This window comes from Nylanderia fulva, unplaced genomic scaffold (genome assembly GCF_048542155.1).
Source record: "Nylanderia fulva isolate GAGA-0341 unplaced genomic scaffold, ASM4854215v1 Scaffold22, whole genome shotgun sequence".
NCBI lineage: Eukaryota > Metazoa > Arthropoda > Insecta > Hymenoptera > Formicidae > Nylanderia > Nylanderia fulva.
The window spans coordinates 33,674-57,052 of record NW_028190285.1 but is presented as its reverse complement, the minus strand read 5'-3'; the positions used below and the strand labels follow the sequence as shown (position 1 = coordinate 57,052).

At 29.7% G+C, this 23,379-nt stretch overlaps 3 protein-coding genes across 5 annotated transcripts; 1 reads left to right on the top strand and 2 right to left on the bottom strand.

Annotated features, from left to right (window-relative positions):
* The first annotated feature begins 2,549 nt into the window (after positions 1-2,549).
* On the top strand, positions 2,550-7,845 carry LOC114931789 (acetylcholine receptor subunit alpha-type acr-16-like). 2 transcript variants are annotated; one of them, XM_029303942.2, is made up of 9 exons: positions 2,550-2,685; positions 4,366-4,505; positions 4,595-4,639; positions 4,953-5,062; positions 5,148-5,361; positions 5,878-6,046; positions 6,389-6,538; positions 6,979-7,148; positions 7,497-7,845. In XM_029303942.2, exons 1-9 carry the CDS (start codon positions 2,601-2,603, stop codon positions 7,728-7,730), a joined length of 1,317 nt encoding a protein of 438 aa, XP_029159775.1. In that variant the 5' UTR covers positions 2,550-2,600; the 3' UTR covers positions 7,731-7,845. The 2 variants fall into 2 exon arrangements, with proteins under 2 accessions (XP_029159775.1, XP_029159774.1); XM_029303941.2 differs by having other exon boundaries at positions 5,130-5,361.
* A 35-nt stretch (positions 7,846-7,880) lies between these two features.
* Positions 7,881-13,040, bottom strand: LOC114931790 (galectin-6). 2 transcript variants are annotated; one of them, XM_029303943.2, is made up of 7 exons: positions 12,360-13,037; positions 10,184-10,269; positions 9,487-9,697; positions 9,138-9,335; positions 8,651-8,739; positions 8,367-8,561; positions 7,881-8,266 (listed from the first exon to the last, which is right to left on the bottom strand). In XM_029303943.2, the coding sequence occupies exons 1-7, from the start codon at positions 12,447-12,449 to the stop codon at positions 8,119-8,121; spliced, it is 1,017 nt and encodes a 338-aa protein (XP_029159776.1). In that variant the 5' UTR covers positions 12,450-13,037; the 3' UTR covers positions 7,881-8,118. The 2 variants fall into 2 exon arrangements, with proteins under 2 accessions (XP_029159776.1, XP_029159777.1); XM_029303944.2 differs by having other exon boundaries at positions 8,146-8,286; positions 12,360-13,040.
* A 71-nt stretch (positions 13,041-13,111) lies between these two features.
* Glyp (glycogen phosphorylase) lies at positions 13,112-22,977 on the bottom strand. The gene is made up of 11 exons (XM_029303924.2): positions 22,622-22,977; positions 19,491-19,592; positions 18,090-18,404; positions 17,740-17,851; positions 17,327-17,646; positions 16,688-16,998; positions 16,483-16,597; positions 16,196-16,378; positions 15,390-15,737; positions 14,794-15,123; positions 13,112-14,690 (listed from the first exon to the last, which is right to left on the bottom strand). The coding sequence occupies exons 1-11, from the start codon at positions 22,862-22,864 to the stop codon at positions 14,535-14,537; spliced, it is 2,535 nt and encodes an 844-aa protein (XP_029159757.1). The 5' UTR covers positions 22,865-22,977; the 3' UTR covers positions 13,112-14,534.
* Between the last annotated feature and the right edge of the window lie 402 nt (positions 22,978-23,379).

The window sequence follows — 23,379 nt, the reverse complement described above, 5'->3', positions numbered from 1 at the left end:
GATGCCAAGTCAGGGCAAAAAACAGAAGTTGGAGCTTTTAACTTTTTAATGCTTACGCACATACAAAACAGCTATACTTTACAATAAAATTTTGCAACGTAAATTTAGCTTTGCATTTTCTTCTTTGTATTTTCATAATTTACTGTATCTTGCATTTTTTATTGTTTTAAATGCAAAGTATGAATCAAAAAGCAAAATTTATAAAATGTTATGAGAACATAAAATAAGAATGAATGAGAAACTTAAATACATTAAATTTCTTGTATATAAAAACAAAGATATTATAAGATATAGCAAAATAAATTTTCAAAATTTTTAAATATATCATTTATTCTTTTTATAATTCCAAGAAAAAGTAAGCAATTTAAACAAAAATTTAACAAAGAATTGATTTTTAAAGTATAAGCTATAAAAAATAAAAAGTTTTTTACAAATTAAAGTAACATCTTCCGTAAAAAATCAATGTGTACCTATATGCGACAAATAAAAAAGGCATGTCTATACGTCAGAGCTAAAGTATATTAAGTCCATTTTTGTCAGATACACTTTTATTCGACCGATGCTAAACTTTACTGCATCGGTCCAATAAAAGTGTATCTGACAAAAATGGATTTAATATACTTTAGCTCTGATGTACAGATATAAGCGTTAAAGTTATCTTTTATAGAAAAGAAATAATTTCTAGAGTGGAGAAGAGGCGTGTTATGCTTCATTGCATGAACTCGTATTCAAGTTTAATATTAGTGCAAAGATCATGTCCCTATTACCGACATCGAGCAAACTGTTGCATAAATGTACGTAATTCATGCTCGTTATTGCAAGAACTTAACAGTAAAGAGATATACAGCTCCCTAGTACGTCGTTTCTTTTACAGTATCTTTCAATAAATATACGTTTTGGACAGTATGCTCGTAAAATTTCTCGTTTTATTTCACCGTCAAATTACTTTTCTTAGAAAATAATTTTTTCCAGAAATATCATAAATCATTTTATATAAATTATTAAATAAAAGTTATCAGATAAAAAGGAATTTAATATATTATCGCATATCTCTTTAAAGCTTAGTTTGCGAAAAGAGATTATTATTTAAATAAAATTAAAACCCAAGATTTCCTTGAGAAAACATCAGCAAACAATATATGAAACATCTGAAAGATAATAACTAATATCTGAATAGTTTGTCTTTTGCATTGTTTTGCTATAATATTTGCTATAATCTTACATTACTACATTACAATTTATCTAACACTATTTCAACATAGATCTCTGGAAAAAGATTAATATAGATTTGTAGTGGAAAAAATCTCCAAATTTAAACTTTTCAACTCCATCTCATGTTCATTTCGCGCTTTACACAATTTAAACAGTTTATTTACATACACGATTAAAATACACAGTCTGAGTGAGAATTATATAGTGAGTATTTATTGCGACAAATAATAGAATAGCGGCAAATATATTGTTCAATACGATGTATATGTATGTATACTTGTATACAGTAATGCAACGCATTAAACTTTGAATTTCTTACTAAAGTTAAATTAGTTTTTCCGCGCATTGTAATTAACAGTGCCTTAATTATACAATACAAATATTCAACAGAATATCAGAATTATTATTTTGCAGTAACTTCTTTTACAAGAGATAGTTTTCCAAGAAAATTAACGAAGCGATAATTAAATCTTTCGCAGTAGCATTAAGGATCATAAATAATTACTAAATTCGCAATCTTGCTTACACCTCCGCTATCTTATATATTTTTATTTTTCAAATTATCGTTTTAAACCATTATGTATAGCAAACGCTTTTAATATAAATAAAATTTATCGAAGTTCATATCACGCAATTAAAAACATGGTAGATTTTTATAGCAAATTTATATTGCGTATCAGAATATTTTTTAACAGCTAATTACTGAACTACGATTTTATTACAAATTATTTAACTGATCCAGAACCAATTTTCTCTCAACAAAAATATCGAAACATTAATAGTGTACAATTGTAGATTATGATTATAAATTAAAACTTTTTATTTGCGAATACTTAGGTACGGAGAAAGTAGATAATAAATTTTAAACAATACAGAGTAGATTAAACTGCATTTAATTTTAATTATTAACAGGTACATATTGTTAAAAGTTGAAATCATATGGAAAATTATGAATTTCCTCGACATTCTTTTATATCGAAAAATCATTCGAGGTTGGCTACAGAAGCCATCTAGTGATTGCGAAATATCTCTTCCAGTTTGCAAAATAATGAAATAATATAATGTACATTGTTCGAAAAACTCTAGCCGATAATAATTAATTGTACTAAACAAGGGCCTATAGTTACGACATTGTTGCTGCAATTACATGGACAATTGAAAGGGTTCAGTCTAAATAATATAGGAGTATCTCCGGCGGAGTAAAAGAGGTCAAAGTCATTGCGTTTCATTGATCAGCGGTAGGCGACGAAATGTCTATTCAACAGGTTGTTAACTACTTAAATCTATGGTAGCCCCTTCTTGCCACTCTTGTCTGTGGCAATACCGACGTATCGCGCTTCTCACCATAGTCAGTGTCAATTCGACGACGGTTCGCACTTCAGCTCGCGATGCGGCTTTCTTGCATTATCTACACGGCGATCACGCTTACCTTATTCAACAATGTAGTGTTGTATGCGAGCGGCACGCCGGAAAGTAAGTGTGAATGACCAGCGAGTCATAGCGCGAAGCATCCCAAAAATTGCAATGTTTGAGATCCTTCCGATACACTACGCATGGTGCGACATTTTTGCAAAAACTTGAGACGACAAAAATAGAAATATAGAATCGACAAATTCATGCTTCCATCTCATTAATTTTATATAACTAATCAATTATTTATTTAATATATTGCTATTAGAAAGTAAGTCATTATTGATATTCGTTCACTGATTTTTTAGTTCAAAATATATACTCGTATAGGATTATTACAGAATCAAAAGCGACATGACTTTGTGACGATTTATTTTGTCTTTAATCTTACATAAGTTTTGACACAGTTCATTGGTATCTTGTCAGTATTTGAAAGTACTGCTAATAATATAATAATTTAATGATCACAAACGTAACATCTATATAAAAATAAACAAATTAGACAAGAAATGTTACTACGCCACAGTTATTCGTTCTATTATAGAATAATATAATAACATAATATAATATAACTGCGTAAAGATAATTTGCTTCCATATTAACAATGTTTGTTAATTTTTTTAATTTTTGGAAAATAGCTATAACAACAGATCTCTGTATCTGTTCCATGTATATACTTCAGCTAATTGGAAGTTGCAGCATTCCCCAATTAGAATTTTTATAATTATTTCATATGCGACGTTTCTATGTCGACGATACTAATTTCGTTGATTATTATTTCTCAGTTTTGCACATTAACGTGTCCGTGTAGCGTTAAAATCTAAAATTATTGAAAACACGTACTTCTCGACAAAATATACTTCATACATCGAATATTCGAAAAATTCCCTGTCGACGAACGTACACACTTCCTTATTTACCATCCGTGGTTACTGATTGTCGTCATTTATCCACTTGTACTGTTATTCAAAGCGAATCAGACGAATGAATGAGCCTCAATATTTCCAAATACCATTTGCAGCCAACAATGTTGTATATATATGTATATATATATATATATTAGCAACATATATTAATTAATAACATTAGATTTATTTATTATAACTTTGTAGTTCTTTGTACTTCTTATATACATAAAGTTAAATATGAAGTCTTTTACGTCTTACAAAAGTGCAATCTTACTTTTGATAATTAATTTTTTGACAAATTTACAATTGATTTTTGCTTATGTTAGCAAGAATATATTGAATAGTTTCTAAGTTATAAGTTTTACATATGAAGAGCTTGTTTTGTAAATTAAGCAAAACATCAGAATAAATATGTAAGTACAATACATGTTATTTTTTTAATTAGTTTTAAGTAGAATTTAGTTTTATAAAAATTTTAATTCAAATATATATATACAAATAATATAATAATAAATTATTATTTGTATATAAATATATATACAAAAGAAATAATTGCAATAAATGATGATTTGTCTCGACATTTTCGTAAACGAGGAATCAGTTTTAAATTAATTATTAATAATTAAAATCGGTGATCTTTAAAAGAAAAAAAGAAAGATAAAATGTGGAAAGTGTAAACAAACAAAACACAACTCCTTCAAACTTATTATCGCGAAACAGAATACTGTTTATGAGATCAACTCGTGAATGATAAACGTGAGCAAGGCGTAAATTGTTGTATCTCACGTAATGAAGAAGATTACAGCTTCCGACATTGTCCCTCGGTGATTTACAGGGACTCCTATTTGGAATCATACTTGGACCGATCGATTGAAACAAGATTTGTTTGTAAAATATGATAAGTTTGCTCGACCGACGCAACATTTCAACACGACGGTGGTCAACTTCGATATTACTATTCTTTATGCTGATGTGGCAAGTATGCGCGAAATTAGAACATAGAACGCGTACGGGAATATAACTTTACCCTATTTGATTGTAAAATTGACTTTCTTAATTTTTAGGATGACTTCAAGTCTACTGTCACTGTTAACGGATGGGCTTCTCACGTAAGTATGCTTAATAAGAATTATATTGTAATCTTTATATAAGCACTAACGTGCTTAACGCAGTTTTTATTAAAATTTAAATTTAAACATAAGATTTTTTGAGGATGTATATATATATATGTATAATTTTTTATATTTAGTATAATAATTATTTTACATTTAACATATTAATAGAGATATTTTGAATATTTTCCTGCATCAATATTAACGAAAATCTATATTAGTGATTAATTATTGTAATAATTAATAATAACGCTGAAAATTGTCATTAAAATTTCATTCTCATCGATCGATTGTCGTTTTCCATTTGTAGGTGTGGACAGATGAAAAACTCAAATGGGATCCTGCCAAATACGGTAATCTCCAACATATTCATGTAGGGAACCACGAAGTATGGCAACCGGATGTTCTGCTATATCACAGGTATACGCGACACTGTACCTCGATCGTCGATTTAAAAATGTCAAAGTAAATTATATTAATTATTCAGTTTATATTTTTCGTCTAGCGGAACTGCGGGTACGGTTGAGCATTATGGTGATACGGCCTGTATCATATACCATGATGGTCGAGTTTTGTGGGTGCCGCCCGCGCAATTTGTCGGGCTTTGCGAGCTAGATCTTCGTCTATGGCCCTTCGATACACAGATTTGTAATATGACGTTCGGTTCTTGGACGTATCACGGCGAGCAAATTGATATGCAATTGGGCAAGTCTCATATGGTATGAAAACATTTAATTATGTTAATCGTATGTATATGTGTAGAATGGAAAAACTTAACTTATGTATCACGGTTTTATTAGATGAATCTTTTTGCACTACATATATTTGGTAAAAATATTTTTTTAAATGTCGCAAAAAATTGATTTTTTTTTACTTTCCAAATTTCGTGCTCTTGTTGATTTTCTCTTTTTTACTTGTTCCATTCATCAAAAGCAACGTTTAAGATGTTTTATTGATTATTATACATTCGTATATTTTATCCGATTATTGTAATATATACTTTCAAATATTTTCTTCAAATTATTTTTATTTTTTTGAAAAAGAAGACATGCATATAAAAATTTTTTAAAATATTTTTGAATTTCAAGTTTAAATACATGAAGTTTCTTTTTGTAAAAAAAAAATAGAGTTATTTAACATTATATAACAAATACAATAATTTGGAGTTATTTTGAATTGGATATATTATAATAAATAATATTAAGATGTTTTAGTGTTATAACAACGTTTTATAGGAACGTATGTACGTTAAAAATGCGGCGTGGAAGTTAGTAGGTTTGAGCAAAAGTCGCGAAGCAGTTGTATACGCTTGTTGTCCAGATCCATACATTAATCTGAATTTTGAAATGACCTTAAAGAGGAACTCGGCACTTTATTGTAGCGTATTGCTGATGCCTGCTGCTGGTACGTATTCTTTCAATTATCATTTAAATAACATTAAGCAGCCATATTTTATGTATATTTTAAAATGTTTATATTGATTACCCATTTTACCCATTTTATTCATACATATATTTATTGAAATATCCAATATATAATTTTATTGTAAATATATGCTGTTTATTTTACTAAATGCTATATACTGAAATGATGATTTAAAAAACATAGTAATCTACATCATGGCAATACCATTGAGTTTGTTTCCGAGTTAATCGACTGTAAAATTAATTCAAAACATAAACTTATCATACACAATCTAATTCTGAATTTAATCCAGTCTATGATATTTACGATATAAACTTTCAGCTATCGTTTTCCTGATTCTGGTCACGTTTTGGCTGCCGCCTCAAAGTGAAATAAAGATCAGTGTTGCGGCCTGTACTGTATTAATTATTGCAGTGTTTTTAGCCTACTTCGGCCTTAAAGTACCATTAACTGCAAATCCTCCGCTCATAGGTAGACTGATGCAAAAGACTAATCTTCTAGAATCTCTTCAATTATTTTCAATTATGAATTAAAGAAAATAAATTAACTACGTTGCAGTAAAAAATTTACTTGATTTTAAAGGACAAACATGTTTCACTTTATTTGAGTCTGCTTGATTTGTGTCCAAGTTCTATAAATTTTAAACTGACAATTTTTATAATAATTAAAATATTGTTTTTGCAAAATTTATAATACTTCAGTTTAAAAAAATCTTCAAAAATATGAATATGTTACATAAAATTAATATTAATATCGTTTAAATTAATATAATTTCTAATCAAGAAATTCAAATACATAGAGTATTAGACATATTATGTATGCATATTTAATTCTGTCCTTTCAAAATGAGTAAATTTCTACTGTACACCGTGAAAATGAATATCGTCATTAACTAAGATTTGCTTTCACAGTTTGCTTCTTTAGTGGTTGCCTCTGTTTAGTAACAATTTCATTAATTTTATCAATACTGGTAATTAACATGTCTAAGAGGACATACTGTAAACCACTTCCACGGAATATTAGACTGTGTTTATTAAGTTGGCCGGGAAAACTATTAGGTCTTTCCGACCTTATAAATGTAGTAAGTAATTAACGTTTAAGAGTTATTGCATATATATTTATTATAGTAAGTATTCATTTATTTTGGGATACTCTTTGTTTTAATTGTCAAATTTTAAATGTATTATTTATATTATACGAAACATATTTTTGACAAACTGTTTTTGATATATTTTTGAATAAATAATTTTTAATAAAATATTTCTGCAAAAGAAATATTTTTAAAATTGTTACTTATGTACTCATATTTATTTTAATGTTTGCAATTTTTCATCAGTATTAAAATACTGGAAATTTTGGAAGTAGTAACATAATTATTGGTAAATTTGAACATGCATCGTTAATTTATCTTTAATAATAATTTTTTTAGATCGAATCGCGACGGCCTATGCCAGGACAAGAATTGCGTGGTAAACTTACAGAGGAATCCACTACCAATTCGACGTCGAATATTTCGGACGATGGAGATCGACAGAATATCATTTCGCCTACAAAAAATACCACGCAATTGGAATGGATTCTCGCGGGCACCGCCATTGATCGTATTGCATTTGCATTGTTCTGCTTGATTCTAGCAATAATGGCAATAGTGTGTATAAGTTAGTTAGAATTATGAAAGTTTTCTTACAAGTCGCTTTAATACATGTCGATAATCTAATATATAAAAGGAACATATGAATAAATGGAATATATAAATAAATATGAATTTTTTTGTTTGATATTGATTTTATTCTCGTAAATAAATAGCTCTCTCATAGTATAATATATACAAATGTAAATATATATAAATACAATACCAAGAAGAATATTGCGAAAACACCTTAGCATTATGTCGAAAATACAAATTGGCATCGCATATATCGCGATCGCCGAAAAGGTTCAAACGTGAAATCTCGGGAACCTCTGTGTTCTAAACATACAATCATTATCATTTTTCATCTTCAATTACTGCAATATTACGTATACATGTTTGTAGTCCGATCAGATCCAATTCAAGCGTAATTCATACTGAGTTGATAAAGTACGACATCGCCAGATATTCGCAAAGTGTCCGCAATTGATGATTGCAATCTGTGCTTAAATTCGCCGATCATCTTATTACCCAGCCATATTGTGTATCCTTCATACTCGCAGCGGATGCTATTAAAGCAAACACGAATCTGTTACAACAGTGGAAATCAACAACGGTAAACAAAATTTTTACACGATAAATTCTTTGAGAAACTCGCGGATATCTTACGTGAGCAAGAAATCTCGGCCGGGCATCCAGGATAAATGGCCTTGATGTCGCTCTTCGTGACCCCACGTGCCATTGTTCCAACAATTCATGACGACGTACGGCGAGCTAGTGCCGTATAAAAAACGTGGGTTTAAATGCAGCGGTATAAGGGGATGAGGATAAATGGTTTGACCCCTCTGCAGATTCACGTAAAATCTGCAACAGATCGTGATACATCTCGTTTGCAAGGGCAAACGTAGAAAAATATACTGTAAACGCGGTAGATTACAATCTCAAACGCTCACGAGTACGGAAGTAGCTTCAATCTTCCAGCGATGAATAAACTAGCGCCGACGCGAAATTCGCTGCCAATACCCACAGTGATGGGAATGTCCTGTAAAAAAGAGTTTTGTGTATTACAATGAATGAACACGGAGTGTTAGAATTAACCAAAGAATATTATCTTGGGTGGGAAAATAGAAATTTAATTTTAAGAAAATTTTTTTCCAATAAATAATTAATCGATATGATAAAGTGACATAAAGTACGTATAAAAATCTATTTATGACGGATATATCTAAGTCTTACTAAAATAATTCAAACACCTTAAAAATTGATTAAAATTATTTAAAACATGAAAGCACCCACACACGAAATAGAATCTTTTATCTATTGCAGCAATTTTGCAAATTGCTTGTTTTTCTCGTTCATTTGATTACATTTTATGTAATTTACATTATAACAACATTAATCTTTCAGTCTTTTTTGGATATAGAAAATGGTAAATCTTACTAGAAAATCCACCAGTGGTTCTTTGGTAGTTAGAATCAATGTTCGGGATGGTCGGCAAATATTAGGATCTGGATATACAAATAAATTAACTTGACGAATTCTGATATCCTCGATAGTGCCATTAACTTCAAGAGCCGTTATATCTGCGAGAGGCAATCTATAGCTAAAAGCACAGAAGTGTTCTCCATTCACCGCGATCTGCAACGCAGAAATGACGATTAAAGTCTAAAAATTCATTTATCATTGCAATATAATTTTGCAAAAAAGAAAACTTGAAAAGATACTAGATAATTCGCAAGAATTAAGAGAATTAATACCCACAAATTTCAAAATATTTCACATGTATCACCTGAAACGCATCATTCGCACAGAAAAGCATAAGGTGCATATAGGTATTCCGGCGGAAAATGCATCCGCTTGAACCAGCGGGAGAACAAGTTTCTTCATCATCCCAGGATCCACGCAGTTTCGTGTTCCTGACGATATACCCTCTGTCCAGTCGTGGATTAAAATGCAAAGCGATATTTCCAGATGTCTTGCATATTAAATTCACCGAAAACCTGTCGTATAGTTAAATGACATGATAAACTCGTGTAAAAGTCATGAAAGAAAGCACGACATACACAAAAAAAAATAATATATTAAAACAATTTTTTAATCGATTTCTTAAAAACATTAATACAATTGATTATTTTCTATAAACATCTTTTATAAATTTCAAATTATTCATAATAGCCGTAAAGAACTAGTAACTTTAGAGCATATTCTCTAAAATCAAAATAATATATGACTTTAGTTTAAAATATTTGTATTGCTATTGATAATATTATATATTCAAGAAAGAAATGATTTAATATAGCTTCATAATTAAATTTTATATTATTGTTACATTTTTTACATTATACATATAATGCGATATAAGTAAAAGAGAGAGAGAGAGAGAGAGAGAGAGAGAGAGAGAGAGAGAGAAATAGAGAAAGTTCTCTTATAAATCTCCAATATAAGATAATTATCACAGATAAAAAAAAATAATTCGAAACGAGTACCTCGATGCGTTTTCAGGAATGTATCCGGTGAGAATTATGGCAGATGTCGGTTTTAAAGGTTGCAATGGAATCGGTTTGCTAACATTCTGAAACGAACACAATATGACACACGTGAAAAATCTTAAGTCTAATCTAATCTGTAACAATGTTTTGTAAATTTTCTTACATAAATACTAGTCAATGTTTGTATACGAATCATCGACGTAAATTTTTTGCGCGATATTATCCGGAATCTTTGACACCACCTGTTCGCAACGACTAAGTAGAGCAATTATGTGTATATCATGCTTATCTACAAGAGCATAAGCTTTCGAGCAACTAATTGAAGATAATAATATTAATTGTCTTGATTCTATCACTCGTTATAATTATTCAATGACGTGTAAATGTTTATCACATAGTTGACATTAGTCGTTTAAATATATAAAATATTACACTTTTACTACAGATCATTAATGAGCATCGAGAATTTCCATTTTTATAATATTTATACAATGTAAGAGAATACGAATATATTTTATCTAATTAGGTAGAAAAATGTTCTGTGTTTTTAGTGTTTTACTAATTATTTCATTTCAACAGATTAATTTAAAATTAAAATTTATAAAGTTGCAAAAAATATACATGTTTACATACATGTAGACAGTCTAAAAGAAAAAATAAAATTTTAAAACAAATAATTTTTACAATATAAGGAAAATAAAACGTTATTTTAAGAAAATAATGAAATTTGTGAATAAAAATACTAATTGGCTTAATAAGATTTATGATAGAAGATCGAGACTGTTCAAATAGCATAATTATCTTAAAGAAAAATGATTCATACATATCATTGAAATGACGTGTCTCTCTACATTCTACATTATCTAACCAGAGCTACTGCATTATCATTTATATAAAGCGAGTGTTATTTTCTTTAATAAAACTGAAAAATAATATTCCATAAAACTTTTTATGGTCTTTAGAATTAATGGAGAGACGAGGTTTTGTATTTCAATAATTAATTAAGGTTTCTATTTCATAATCTTTCTTTTTCAAGAAAAAATTCTTGTTTCATAATATATAGTACAAGAGTTCGTGAGAAATATATATAAAAAAGTAGTGAAGTATCGTTTACACGATTATTAATTCCAATCAATAATTTGCAAACTACTATAAGATTTTGGATCATATGCTTAAGCAAGTCTGTCAGTGTGTTTTCTATCTATCAATTGCACAATTGTGTTTTCTATCTATCTATGGAAAAGAAAATTTACTTAGATAGTGTTGATAGTGTTGTGTAGTCAGTAATCAATTTAATATAACTTAAATAATTGCTATCTAAAGAGTGAAAGGTCTAAGAATTTTATTTGCTGAATCTGTAAATTATTCCACTGTGACAGATTTTTATTCCATTGTCGAAACATTAGTAACTCAAGATGTGTCAGTTCATTGTATAATAGGTAAATTTTTTTAGCAGTAAATAAAAAAAGTTTTTTTTATCTCCTCTACAAATAAGTTTCTAGCAAAACTCAAGCTTTGTTTTATAAACAGATTTCGTTCTATTGAATAATTGAACCGAAAATATGCAGTAACCGAATGTGCAGTGGTATTTTTTTTCTTTTTACTAACATCTCTCGTCATACACGTAATTCACAAATAATATCCATTATTACAGTAGTATTTTTAGCCTCATTCGTTGAAAAATCTACTACGCAGAATGAAAAGGTCATATATAGGCATTTGATATCTAGTTTCTCACTGCACTTTTTTATAATTCACATATTTTTCAATATATTTCCGGAATCTTATGCATTTTTTAATTATCATATAAATTTTATACAATATAAAGTTTTTTTATATAATATAAAAGTATACATAATAAATTAAAGGAATGTGTTTATTGTTTGAGTAGATACATGTTTCTCGAAAAATTATCTATCGTTGATGAAACTGGCCTGCAAGAGGTACACAAACAGTGTACAATTACATTCTACCTGTAACAATCTCATGATATGCATACCTGAAGAACAGGTACACATACCAAGCTTCATCGATGAACGGTAACGCTATACCGATAAACATTTGAGTGTTTAGTTTCAACACGTGCTAAGGAGACAAACACGCAGGTTCATGCTATGGCCTCGGCGGAAACAGATGACCTAGGTCAATTTTGGTATCGTTTGCACGTACTTACCACGGGCACGGTTTCCTCGTCGAAATAGGAGAAGTCCTTGAACGCCTCTTGCCTGGCCAGGACGCGGATGTTGTCGGACAAAGATGACATGCTGTCCGGAGCACACGAAAAAATTCACTCGACGAAACAACGAGCCACGAGTTACACCCCTCTCGAACGTAGGACGTGTCGATGCATCGCACGCTCGTGCGAATGATCGACTCTCGCTCTCTCAGGCGCCTTCACTCGCGCGACCGTCTGTGTTTGTTCCGTCTATTCTCGTCCGCTTCCACCTCCGCTTCGTCAACAAGTATATATGTACGAGTACGAGCAAATACAAATGCGATTGCGCGAGTTTACGTGAGAAAAAAATGACTCGTAGCGAACGTACAGAGCCTTCAATTAATCATTTCCTTGCATCTGACAATGAATTTTTTTTAATTTTTTTTTTCGAGTATATGAACCGGCTTTCATATCCTAAACAAGACATTGCAAATTAATTAGTGTCAATTAGATCTATTGTTAGGTCAAGAAATAAGAAATTAGTTTTACGTTTCTCGAGGATAAATGATTCTTCACATATTTCTGAATTTGTATGTTAATTAAGTATCCACACGAGTTTGTATTAATATCAAATTAATATTAATTCTTCAGAATCAACTGAATTTAATCATGAAAATGATTTGTACAAGCTTTATGAATTTATCAAGAGTTAAGAAAATTATCTTTTTTTTTTTTTTAATAATTTGTTTCTTAAAAAATATCTTCGAGAATATTTGCCATAAATTTTATTTCAACAAATTACAATGTTCTTTTTCATTTATACAGTATATCACTTAAACATTATATAAGTGCTTTGTAGCACCTAACAGACGAGCACTGTGCCACGATGTAAATGGTGCGCAAATAATTCATTAATAAAAATGAGTATATCTGGCATTGGCGTTAATGATAAGATAAGATAAGATGATATAATTCATATATAATTTCTTTCTGTTACATCATCGTCAAATTTTTTTATTCGTGGAGATTAAAAAAATTTGTTTACGTTTAAAAAAGTATTTTTATTGATTGTTTTAAAATAAATAACGCGCAGCCAGAAATATACCGAACACATTATTTAAGACTAGATAATGCGAAATAGATACTCGCGCGGAAGACACGTTGCTAAAAGTTTAGTATTTTTTTTCACTACTAAGAGTTTTATGTGTTTATAATGAAAACTATGATAATGTTAAAATTTTGTCAATTAAATAAATTTTTTAATCACGCATAGGAAACATCTAGGAATGAGAATCGTAATGCAGACCGCTTGATCGTTCGTTAGTCGCTGAGCAAGAGATAACAATAAACAGAGAGATAATTATAGCTCTCTATCGCTATTTCTTCCTTTTCTCTTTTTTCCAAACAACGAATGTATTTGAAACACGTTTCAAAATTCTCTTAAAGATGTCTTACATCTTTTAAATGTCTTTGAAACGGCTTAATGTTTTCTATGTTTTTTTAGTTTCTCTTCTCAATATTTGATGCTGCTTTATTCAAACAGCATGCCACATTACGATATACTCATTCATTCTACTCTTAACTCAAATTTTTTAACCCTCAGTTTATAGTAATTTAAATTAAACACAGATCTGTTAACTTATAATGTACCTACAACGTAAGTTATAACAATATATCTAAAATATATTGTAGTAAGTTTTAAAATCTCAAATTGTGTATGATATATATATATTATGCTAAACTTTTTTTTTGAGTTTATAAATCAAAAAAGAATAATTTGTTAATTATTTAGGGCAAAGTAACGTTTCGCTATAGTGATGGCACTATATTTAATTAGTTTTGTCATCTGTCATCAAAATTAAATGTAAAAGAACATTAGTGATACCTCACTAAGTATGTGTAAAATAATTTAGGCAACCGCGAACATTAAAGATCCCACAAATAAATATTTATAGGACATTGTAAAATAATTACTATATATATATGTATATATATGTATCCTCGCACGCGATAATCCTTATTGCTTTGTGCGATCGTGACGGAGTTCTGGACGGTGCCAGTTATCGCCAGTTTAAAGTTCGTTGTCGTTTATAATATAGGAAGACAATATTAATATCGCGAAAGGAAACAGACGAGTATCGGAACATCTTATGAAAAAGAAGAACTAATTTATTTTAGGTCATGGCAGCGCGTTTAAATATCACGGGGCTCATGCGGATCCGGAAGTTTCTGCCAGTTTGGTTCGACGCCCCAAATTTCGCGCGCGTATTCCGCGATTGTACGATCCGACGAAAATTTGCCAGACGACGCAATGTTATGGATAGCCATTTCCACCCATTTGCTTTCGTCCTGGAACAATCAATAAGCGATTTCGTGATGAGCAAGTGAGATTTGCCTTTTTTTTAACACAAAAAATCAAGTGCAATAAAGCTTTTTTTTAATTGATAAATACCTGATAGACTTCGCTGACGTGATCTTGCATTTTTATGTAGCTCTCAAAATCGGCTAAGGATAAGAATCTATCCCATTTGAGTAATACATCAGCGATATCTCGAAACTCGTCAGGATTATTCGGACTAAAGAATCCTCCTTGAATTTGATCGATACACTGCTTTGCTTCTGGCAGCTTGTTGTAATAATCGTAAGCATTATATCCTTTCCGTTGTAGAGCTTCCACTTCATCTACCGTCATACCGAAAATAAAGATATTTTCGTTGCCCATTTCTTCTGCCATTTCTACGTTTGCCCCGTCCAAAGTGCCGATGGTTAATGCACCGTTCAACTATCAATAATAATATAAAGTTCTATTATTTAAACAATCTAAATTTAGTAGTGAAAAATAATTACGTGATCGCAGTTAAATATTAAAAGTGTATGTTACGTAAGATAATAGAAAATAATTAAAATATTATTTGCATAGTTTTGCATTCGCCGAATGAGTTCGACGATCGAAATTAGCTCTCACGAGAGATAATGGATGTTATAATTTATAAACGTACACGCACTCACTACAATGTTAGCCTCATTTTACTGCCAAAAGATACTGACCATAAACTTCATGTTACCAGTGCCAGACGCTTCGGTGCCAGCGGTTGAAATCTGTTCACTCAAATCCGCAGCAGGTATGATTTTTTCGGCCAAGGTTACGCGATAATTCTCAAGGAAAATCAATTTAAGCTTGTCGCCAACTATCGGATCGTTATTGACAACATTGGCAACGCTACAGATAAGCTTAATGATCTTTTTCGCCAGATGATAACCTGGCGCAGCTTTACCGCCTATCATAACGGTTCTTGGAACAAAAGGCGCAGATGGATCTTTTTTTATTCGATTGTATAAAGTGATGACGTGCAAACAATTCAACAGTTGCCGTTTATACTCATGTATGCGTTTCACCTATTAATAAAATATTGTTTAATTAGATTCTTTGTTATTTCAAAATTAGATTGTCAAATAATATAAATGCATATTATCTAGATTTAGCATATACATTTTATGCTCAATATTATCGGGACTTCTTTGATTAATACAACAATTCTTTTTTTCTGACAAAAATGTCTCGAGTTTATTATTTTATCATATTTTTTATATTCGCAATATTTTGTATTTGTGTGCGTAACATAAATCTCATTTAAATTCTCTTAAAATTGAAATTAAATAAAGTATGTGACAGTATATATTATTTTTTTTTAATTTTTTGCCAAAATTTCTAATTTTTAATTATACGTGAAAATAGATTAGTACCTTGATATTTTTAATGAAAAAAAAAAATACTAAAATTGACCAAAAAATCTATAATAAAAAGAACATCTGATATTTTAAATAATTTGTATGCTTGCTGTCCGTTTCCTTACCTGAATATCAAAGATAGATGCTGGATTAACCCGAATGCCATAGTCTTTCTCTAACATTTGGGATAATCGTAGTTTGTTCTCCTGCTTGACTTTAACAATATTACGTTGAAATACTGGATCTTTTGCCCATTGTTTCAATTGCGTCAATTGTTCTAAATGAACTGACCACTCACTACCAATTTTCTAGAAATTATAAAATATATATATCGCACAAAATCATATTGTGTATAAAAGATGTGTGTATAAGTCATGCTATTAAAACGACATACTATGTTATTGATACTCACTTCTTCAATGATATCAGATAGATTTGGATTGCAGAGTAATAGCCATCTCCTTGGTGTAATGCCGTTTGTTTTATTTTGAAACTTCTCCGGCGACAATTCATAAAAAGCTCGGAAACTGTTAAAGCGAGAGAACAAATTAGACATACTATGAATTTTGGGGGAAATTTTGATAAAGTCTTATAGATACACTCAACGCAAAACTTACACACTATCCTTGAGAATTTCCGAATGAATACGCGCGACTCCATTTATAGCGTGACTACCAACGATTGACAGATGAGCCATGTTGACTCTTTTCTCGCCGTCTTCTTCTATTAAAGACATCTGACGAATACGATCCATGTCGCCAGGCCATTTGGCTGAGACATTTTGAAGATGCAAGTGATTTATCTGATAAATGATTTGCAAATGTCTTGGAAGTATACTCTCCAACATGCTAGTCGGCCATCGTTCCAATGCTTCGGGAAGAACCGTGTGATTTGTATAAGCGCACGTACGAGTTGTAATGTCCCAAGCCTGAAAGATATTTCAAGAAATGTTTCGAACGTTTTATGTACTTATGTCATAAAACACTGTACACTCCATCACTTTTTACTGATAGATGTATCTGTTAAAAGTATTATTTGCATATGCAAATATATTTTCTTTCAAGCATGCTTGACAAAAAATTATCTTAAAGAGATTTTTTTTTGAAGATATTCTCTAAATATTAGAAGATTTAATATATAAAACAACATTTTTAATGTGTATATTTTAAATCCTTGCTTGTGTGTCTTTTTTTAATAATAATATTTCTTATTTCGAATATGCAAATAATACCGCGTTACATGACAGATAAAAATACCTTATCCCAAGAAAGCTTCTCGACATCAACAAGAATTCTCATTAGCTCAGGAATAGCTAGGGAAGGATGCGTATCGTTAAGTTGAATCGCCACTTTATCAGGGAAACTATCGAAGTCGGTTCTATGATGCTCTCTCGAACCGAATTTGCTCGATTTATATCTTCGAATAATATCTTGCAGAGTAGCAGCCACCATAAAGTATTCTTGCTTCAATCTGAGCTCTTTGCCCTCGAAGAAGTTGTCATTAGGATAAAGAACTCTAGATATATTTTCCGCTAGATTACGATCAATCACGGCTTGTATATAGTCACCATCGTTAACTGAAAAAACACAAATAAACGTCTTAAGTGTCAAAAAACTATTGTATCGAACAATTAACTATTAATTATTAATAATTAATTATTAATACTCACAGAATTTCAAATTAAATTCTATAGGTGATTTTGCAGACCATAGTCTCAATGTATTGACAACGTTATTTTTGTAGCCAGGAATTGGGCTGTCATAAGGCATAGCAAAAATGACCTGAGTGATACATAAATAAAATATTGTAATAATTAAATCAATGCAATTATATCATTATAATCAAAATATTCTACATATATAGAAAAAAGTTGTTTAAATGACACTGAGAGCGTATCATCGCAGCTAGAAATGCATCTATTTTAAATCCCATCTAATACATTTTTTTCTAAAAGTGTAGTGCCATTTCAGGCAACTTTCTCCTGAAAATATTTCTACAGAAAATGTTGAAATAATTTACCTGTGTATTCACCCATTTTTTGCCCTCGGGAACATCTATGACATGGCCATAAAAGTTCACCGGTAACATAAATTCTGGTCGAGCTTTCTCCCAGGGGTTGCCATACCTGAGCCAATCGTCTGGCTCTTCTGCCTGCTCGCCATGCTTAATTTTTTGCGCAAATATACCATATTCGTAACGTATTCCGTATCCATAAGCTGCTAAACCTAATGTGGCCATACTATCCAAAAAGCAAGCAGCTAGACGACCTAATCCTCCGTTACCAAGGCCAGCATCTTCCTCGAGTTCTTCTAATTCCTCTATATCCAGACCCATCTACGAAAAATAGTCATTATACAATATATATAACATTAAAAAGAAAGTGAGAAAAAAAGAAATAGAGAGAAAGAGAGAGAGAGAGAGTTGAAAAATTAATAGACTAATTAAATTGATTAACTGTTGAAGAAGATATTTTTAGTTAAATATCTGAACCATAGCTTTTTTCTTGAAACAGAAAGTATGTGATTTCGTAAAAATTCTATCATTTATTATTACATTATCTTATCACATCATTAAAGTGTACATCACATGCAATTCGTTACGTAATTATTACATAATATATTCATAACATAAGCAAGATAAAGTAAAAAAAAATAAATAATCGAATTCGTAGTAACATTATCAGGTTTAGAATAGATTAAAAGTGTTAGAGAAGTAATAATTTTGCACACACATTTGAATGTTAAATTCTAATCATCAAATATGATACCGGTTAAACCAAAAACTCAAAAAACACATTTAAACTTATTTTATAATTTTTTAACGTATGTGTTAAAAAGTTAAAGAATAATCCTGAATCAATATGTTTTTTTTTATTTATTATATTTTAACAAACTATACAAAATTTTCATAATTTGATAATAAAAAAATCTATACCTATCATTTTTTTCAGCAAATGCCAAATAAAGAAAATTATTCTTTCGATGAATTAATTTTTTTTTTTTATACAAAAAAATGCGAAGAGTGTAGTATATTACGAAAAAATGCCTTTGTATCATAATCTCTGGGGGGTAAATAAAACTATTTCTCTCTCTCTCTAATATTTTTTCGAAACAAAATAAATGTAGAAATATAAAATTTTAATAAGCAGCAAATCCTCTTTTCCGCCAGTGATTAATAAAATAAATCAAATAATTTTTAACGACCCAACTGGCTTAAAAATATCTTTATTGTTAGTTAGACATCAATTAAAATTAAAGACGACGTTTAATTGATGTCTAACTAACAATAAAGATATTTTTTATGCCAGTTGGGTTGTTAAAAATTATTTGATTTATATAAAATTTTATAATATTCAATATATTTATATAAATACATGCACACACACTCATGTAGATAATAATTATGTAATATATAACTTGCCTGATACATAGCCTCATCACATGCTCCTTGTATACCTAAGTTGATCATTGTATTTTGCAGCGATCTTCCCATATAATATTCCAAAGACAAGTAATATACTCTCTGGAAGAAACAGAACTCATGATTATAAATTGATAAGTTCCTTTTATTTTAATTTAAACTTATACATTATGCAAATACAATGAGTAAATGTCACACGATACATTCAAAAATATAAGAAAGCTATCTACTTGGATCTTTTAAATTTTTTTAATATAAATAGAATATACAATATGGATATTATAATATATATATAATTTATAACATAATATATATTATGACATTAAAATTAATAAAAATTATTTTATTACGCAATAACTTTGCAAATAAAGATATACTGTCCGATCATCTCCATCTTACAATTAAAGTGAAACAGGATACATTCAAGAATTTGTTTTATTTGTAGTTATCGCGTAATATAAATTGAAAAAAATACATTTGATTAAAAAAAATATATTAAAGATAATTACATATTTTATTATTGGTCTAGCTATTTTAATTATTTATTATTAAATTATCTCAACATTTTCCTTTAAGAAAAATCAATTACAAATTAATAAAAAAAATCTGATTGAATCATATTCAACGATTTTTATACATGCTTATTCAGACAGAATTTCTAACAATTAAAAAAACAAAATCATGCCAGAAAATTCACACTTTTGGGAATGTATCCAAATGATGAATTCAAGGAGAAGAATTGGAGATATGTACTAAATTGGCACAGATTCCGACATTTATATCTAAATTTGAAAGAAATTGTAGAAAAAAAGAATACTAATTCGTTTGATTGCGTAATTATAAGGCTAAACTTAATTTAAGTCTCGTGTAGTATTCTCGTATCTTATTATAAACATAAATTTATTTAAAAAATGATAACGCTCCGCATTTTTCTTTTAATAATTTTTTTAATAATTATATAAAATTATTTTATCACGGCAAGAAAGAGTTTATTGAAAATGATTATTTCTTTCTATGACATCTTGTTGTCTCTTTACGTATGAAAAGTTATTTTTACTACCAAGAGTTAATATAATGCCTCGTACGAACACATTTGCTATAAATTATCATAACATGACACGCAATTTTTGTTATTGATTGCTATAGAAATTAAATTCTTCTCCTTTAGAATCGACAATAATCGTAGTCCTAACGTATCTTGCGTATAAACAAGTCGAGTCAAAATGATGTAACTGTATTGCGTTCCTATACTTGGAAAATGTCTTTCAAAATAGAGTGGTAATAGTTTAACTTGCTTGCAAACGTGCACTATATTTCTAGACGTGCAAAACGAATATGAAGGTGAGAAATTTAATTACAATTTTCAAATAAATACGAAAATATATAAAAGATGCCCATCTAATTCGTGCGACTGTAATTTTAATGAATAGAATTTTGTGAGCAACTCGAAATTGATCTTATTATTAAAATGTTAAACAAAAAAAGCCATTGCATATGATCATATATTATCATTTGTAAAAAAAAGTCTCATTTTCTAAGTTTTAATATTCCATATCGTTATTATAATATTACATATCAAATGAAAATTTATTTTAAAAAATTTATAAATTTCTTTTTTTCTATTAAAATTATAAAATATTTTAGTTATTTTTGTCTACTTGTCTTTATAAAGCTTAATTCACAATTTTTTTTTTAATTGTTCGTAATTATACCGTATAGATGTGCCGACAGTTTTATTAAGAAAAGACCAATTTTTCAAATTTATCAAAAAGAATCTTTAAAATTAAATAAATTTATCGGGAAATTATTAAAATTAAAATCACAAATCATAGAATTCTTATTAAAATAAGATTTTAAAATATTTACATATAGGAATAAAATGACATAAACTTTTAAAATAAGTACTTTATGCATAATATAAATCAAATATAAAAAATTAAAATATAACAGGATGAATCACACAATCATTTCCTTTTTTATATGTACTTCTATATATTTTAATAAAATAAAAAAATGATAAAGCAAAAACATATTATGTCAAATATATTATATTTCAGATTAAAGTTTCGCTTATCATAATAGAGTCTAATGTTCTGATTTCTTTTATTTTTAAAGAAATAAAATTTATAAAAAACTTGCAAATCTACATATATATATGCTTATACATAATAAAAAAAACATAATAAATGCAACATTAAATAACTATAAATAAAATTAATTATATGTGTTATATACATTTATTTTGTATAATTAAATATATCATATATATGAATGTATAGATACATTCTCGAGGAAGTCTTCCCTTTTTTCTTAAAGCAGGGTCATATATACATAACAATGTTACGCACGATCTTCATATATAACCATTTGTGTGTGTGTGTGCGTGCGTGCGTGCGTGCGTGCGTGCGTGCGTGCGTGCGTGCGCGCGCGCGTGTGCGTATGTCTAAAAATTTTTATAAAAATTTAGATAAGGACAGTTTTGTTATCTTACATAATTAAGAATCCCATTTATCTCATTAATGTGTGAAATATTAAAATTGCCTTTATCTAAATTCTTATAAAAATTGTTGCGATACATAGTGAGGATGAAGATCATCACGTAACGCTATTATTGATAAATCACATAATCGCATTAGCCAATATAATTTTTAGCTACCCATGCTTCTTGTCTTAATGAACTATAATCGATTTAACAACTTCCTGTTTGCATTTCTTTGCGAAATGCGTGAAGTACATTAGATGGAGAATAACAAGTTTATTCAAGATATCATATTTTCTTGTGCCTACAAAAGAGAGACTTTTTAATTTTAAATAAATTTTTCTTCGAACACAAATATACATTGAATTAGATACTACTTTTTTTCTGTGCCGTAACTGATATAATGAATAAAAATCGTCGACTACGTGCGCGATTCTCTCCTAGGCATTTCCAAATATTGTTTATCGTTGACCAAGAAACAATATAAAACGATATAAAATTTGCTGTGTTAAATTTTCGATACGATTATAAATACGAGAGATCAAATTCTCTGTGTGTGTAAAGTCATGATAAATATAGAAATCGCGTGTTTATATCGATGAAATTCGGAATCTTTCGTACCGGTTTCGATTGAATGATTTATAACGATTACCTTGGGATCTTTCTCGTAATAGTGCTGCTGCGTGCGAATCCATCGAGAAACGAGATTGTCCTTGACACTATGGGCTAAGGCGAAGAAATAATCGCGGGTCGTCGCGACGTTACGATCTTTCACGAGGGTGTAGTGAAGGTGCCTGTTAAAGGTCTTCTTGAAATTCCCGACGTTCTCGACGTCGACAATGCCGCGTACCGAAATCTGCTTCCTCTTCTCGTGATCGCTGTTCGGTATTGACATGATGACTTATTTAATGAGCAGCAGCTTGATTATTCGCGGGACAACAACGACGATAACACGCACTCGACTGACGCGTCGTGGTCCTCTGAAGAGGAATGATTGCGCTGCTAGTTCAGAAGGCAGTGGTCACCTTGCCTCAAGGTGACGCATGCGTACAATGAATAGGCATGTACATGTTGCACGTGGTGGTAAAAGTTGAAAATGATTTTAACATGTTATCACTTGAACGTTATAACAAATAAAATCAGCTTTTTTAAAATCTTAATCCAGCTATTTTATCCAATCGGAAGCGAGCGAAACTATATGATAATATTGATAATGTCGCGCGTTGCTTTTAGAATGCTCCGAAATGTCAAATGGACCGCACTGTATATTCCGGAGTATTTGTAGCGATCAAAGAAATAGTTAACTGACACATATACTTATCAAAGATTCCAATAAATTCCGAATAGTACTGATATTGTTATTTCCTTATCATGTACTTGATCTCAATTAATGAAATGCGTCTATAATAT

Coding starts and splice junctions, on each gene's coding strand:
- LOC114931790 (XM_029303943.2), bottom strand. CDS start 12,449: ATGTCATCTTTGTCCGACAACATCCGCGTCCTGGCCAGGCAAGAGGCG. Junction 9,336..9,486: donor GTGCGAATGATGCGTTTCAG/GTGATACATGTG, acceptor TCTGCGTTGCAG/ATCGCGGTGAATGGAGAACA. Junction 8,267..8,366: donor GGCCGAGATTTCTTGCTCAC/GTAAGATATCCG, acceptor TTGCTTTAATAG/CATCCGCTGCGAGTATGAAG.
- Glyp (XM_029303924.2), bottom strand. CDS start 22,864: ATGTCAATACCGAACAGCGATCACGAGAAGAGGAAGCAGATTTCGGTA. Junction 16,598..16,687: donor GAAATTCTCAAGGATAGTGT/GTAAGTTTTGCG, acceptor TCGCTTTAACAG/TTTCCGAGCTTTTTATGAAT. Junction 14,691..14,793: donor ACGTCAGCGAAGTCTATCAG/GTATTTATCAAT, acceptor TGATTGTTCCAG/GACGAAAGCAAATGGGTGGA.
- LOC114931789 (XM_029303941.2), top strand. CDS start 2,601: ATGCGGCTTTCTTGCATTATCTACACGGCGATCACGCTTACCTTATTC. Junction 4,640..4,952: donor TTAACGGATGGGCTTCTCAC/GTAAGTATGCTT, acceptor TTCCATTTGTAG/GTGTGGACAGATGAAAAACT. Junction 5,362..5,877: donor AATTGGGCAAGTCTCATATG/GTATGAAAACAT, acceptor AACGTTTTATAG/GAACGTATGTACGTTAAAAA.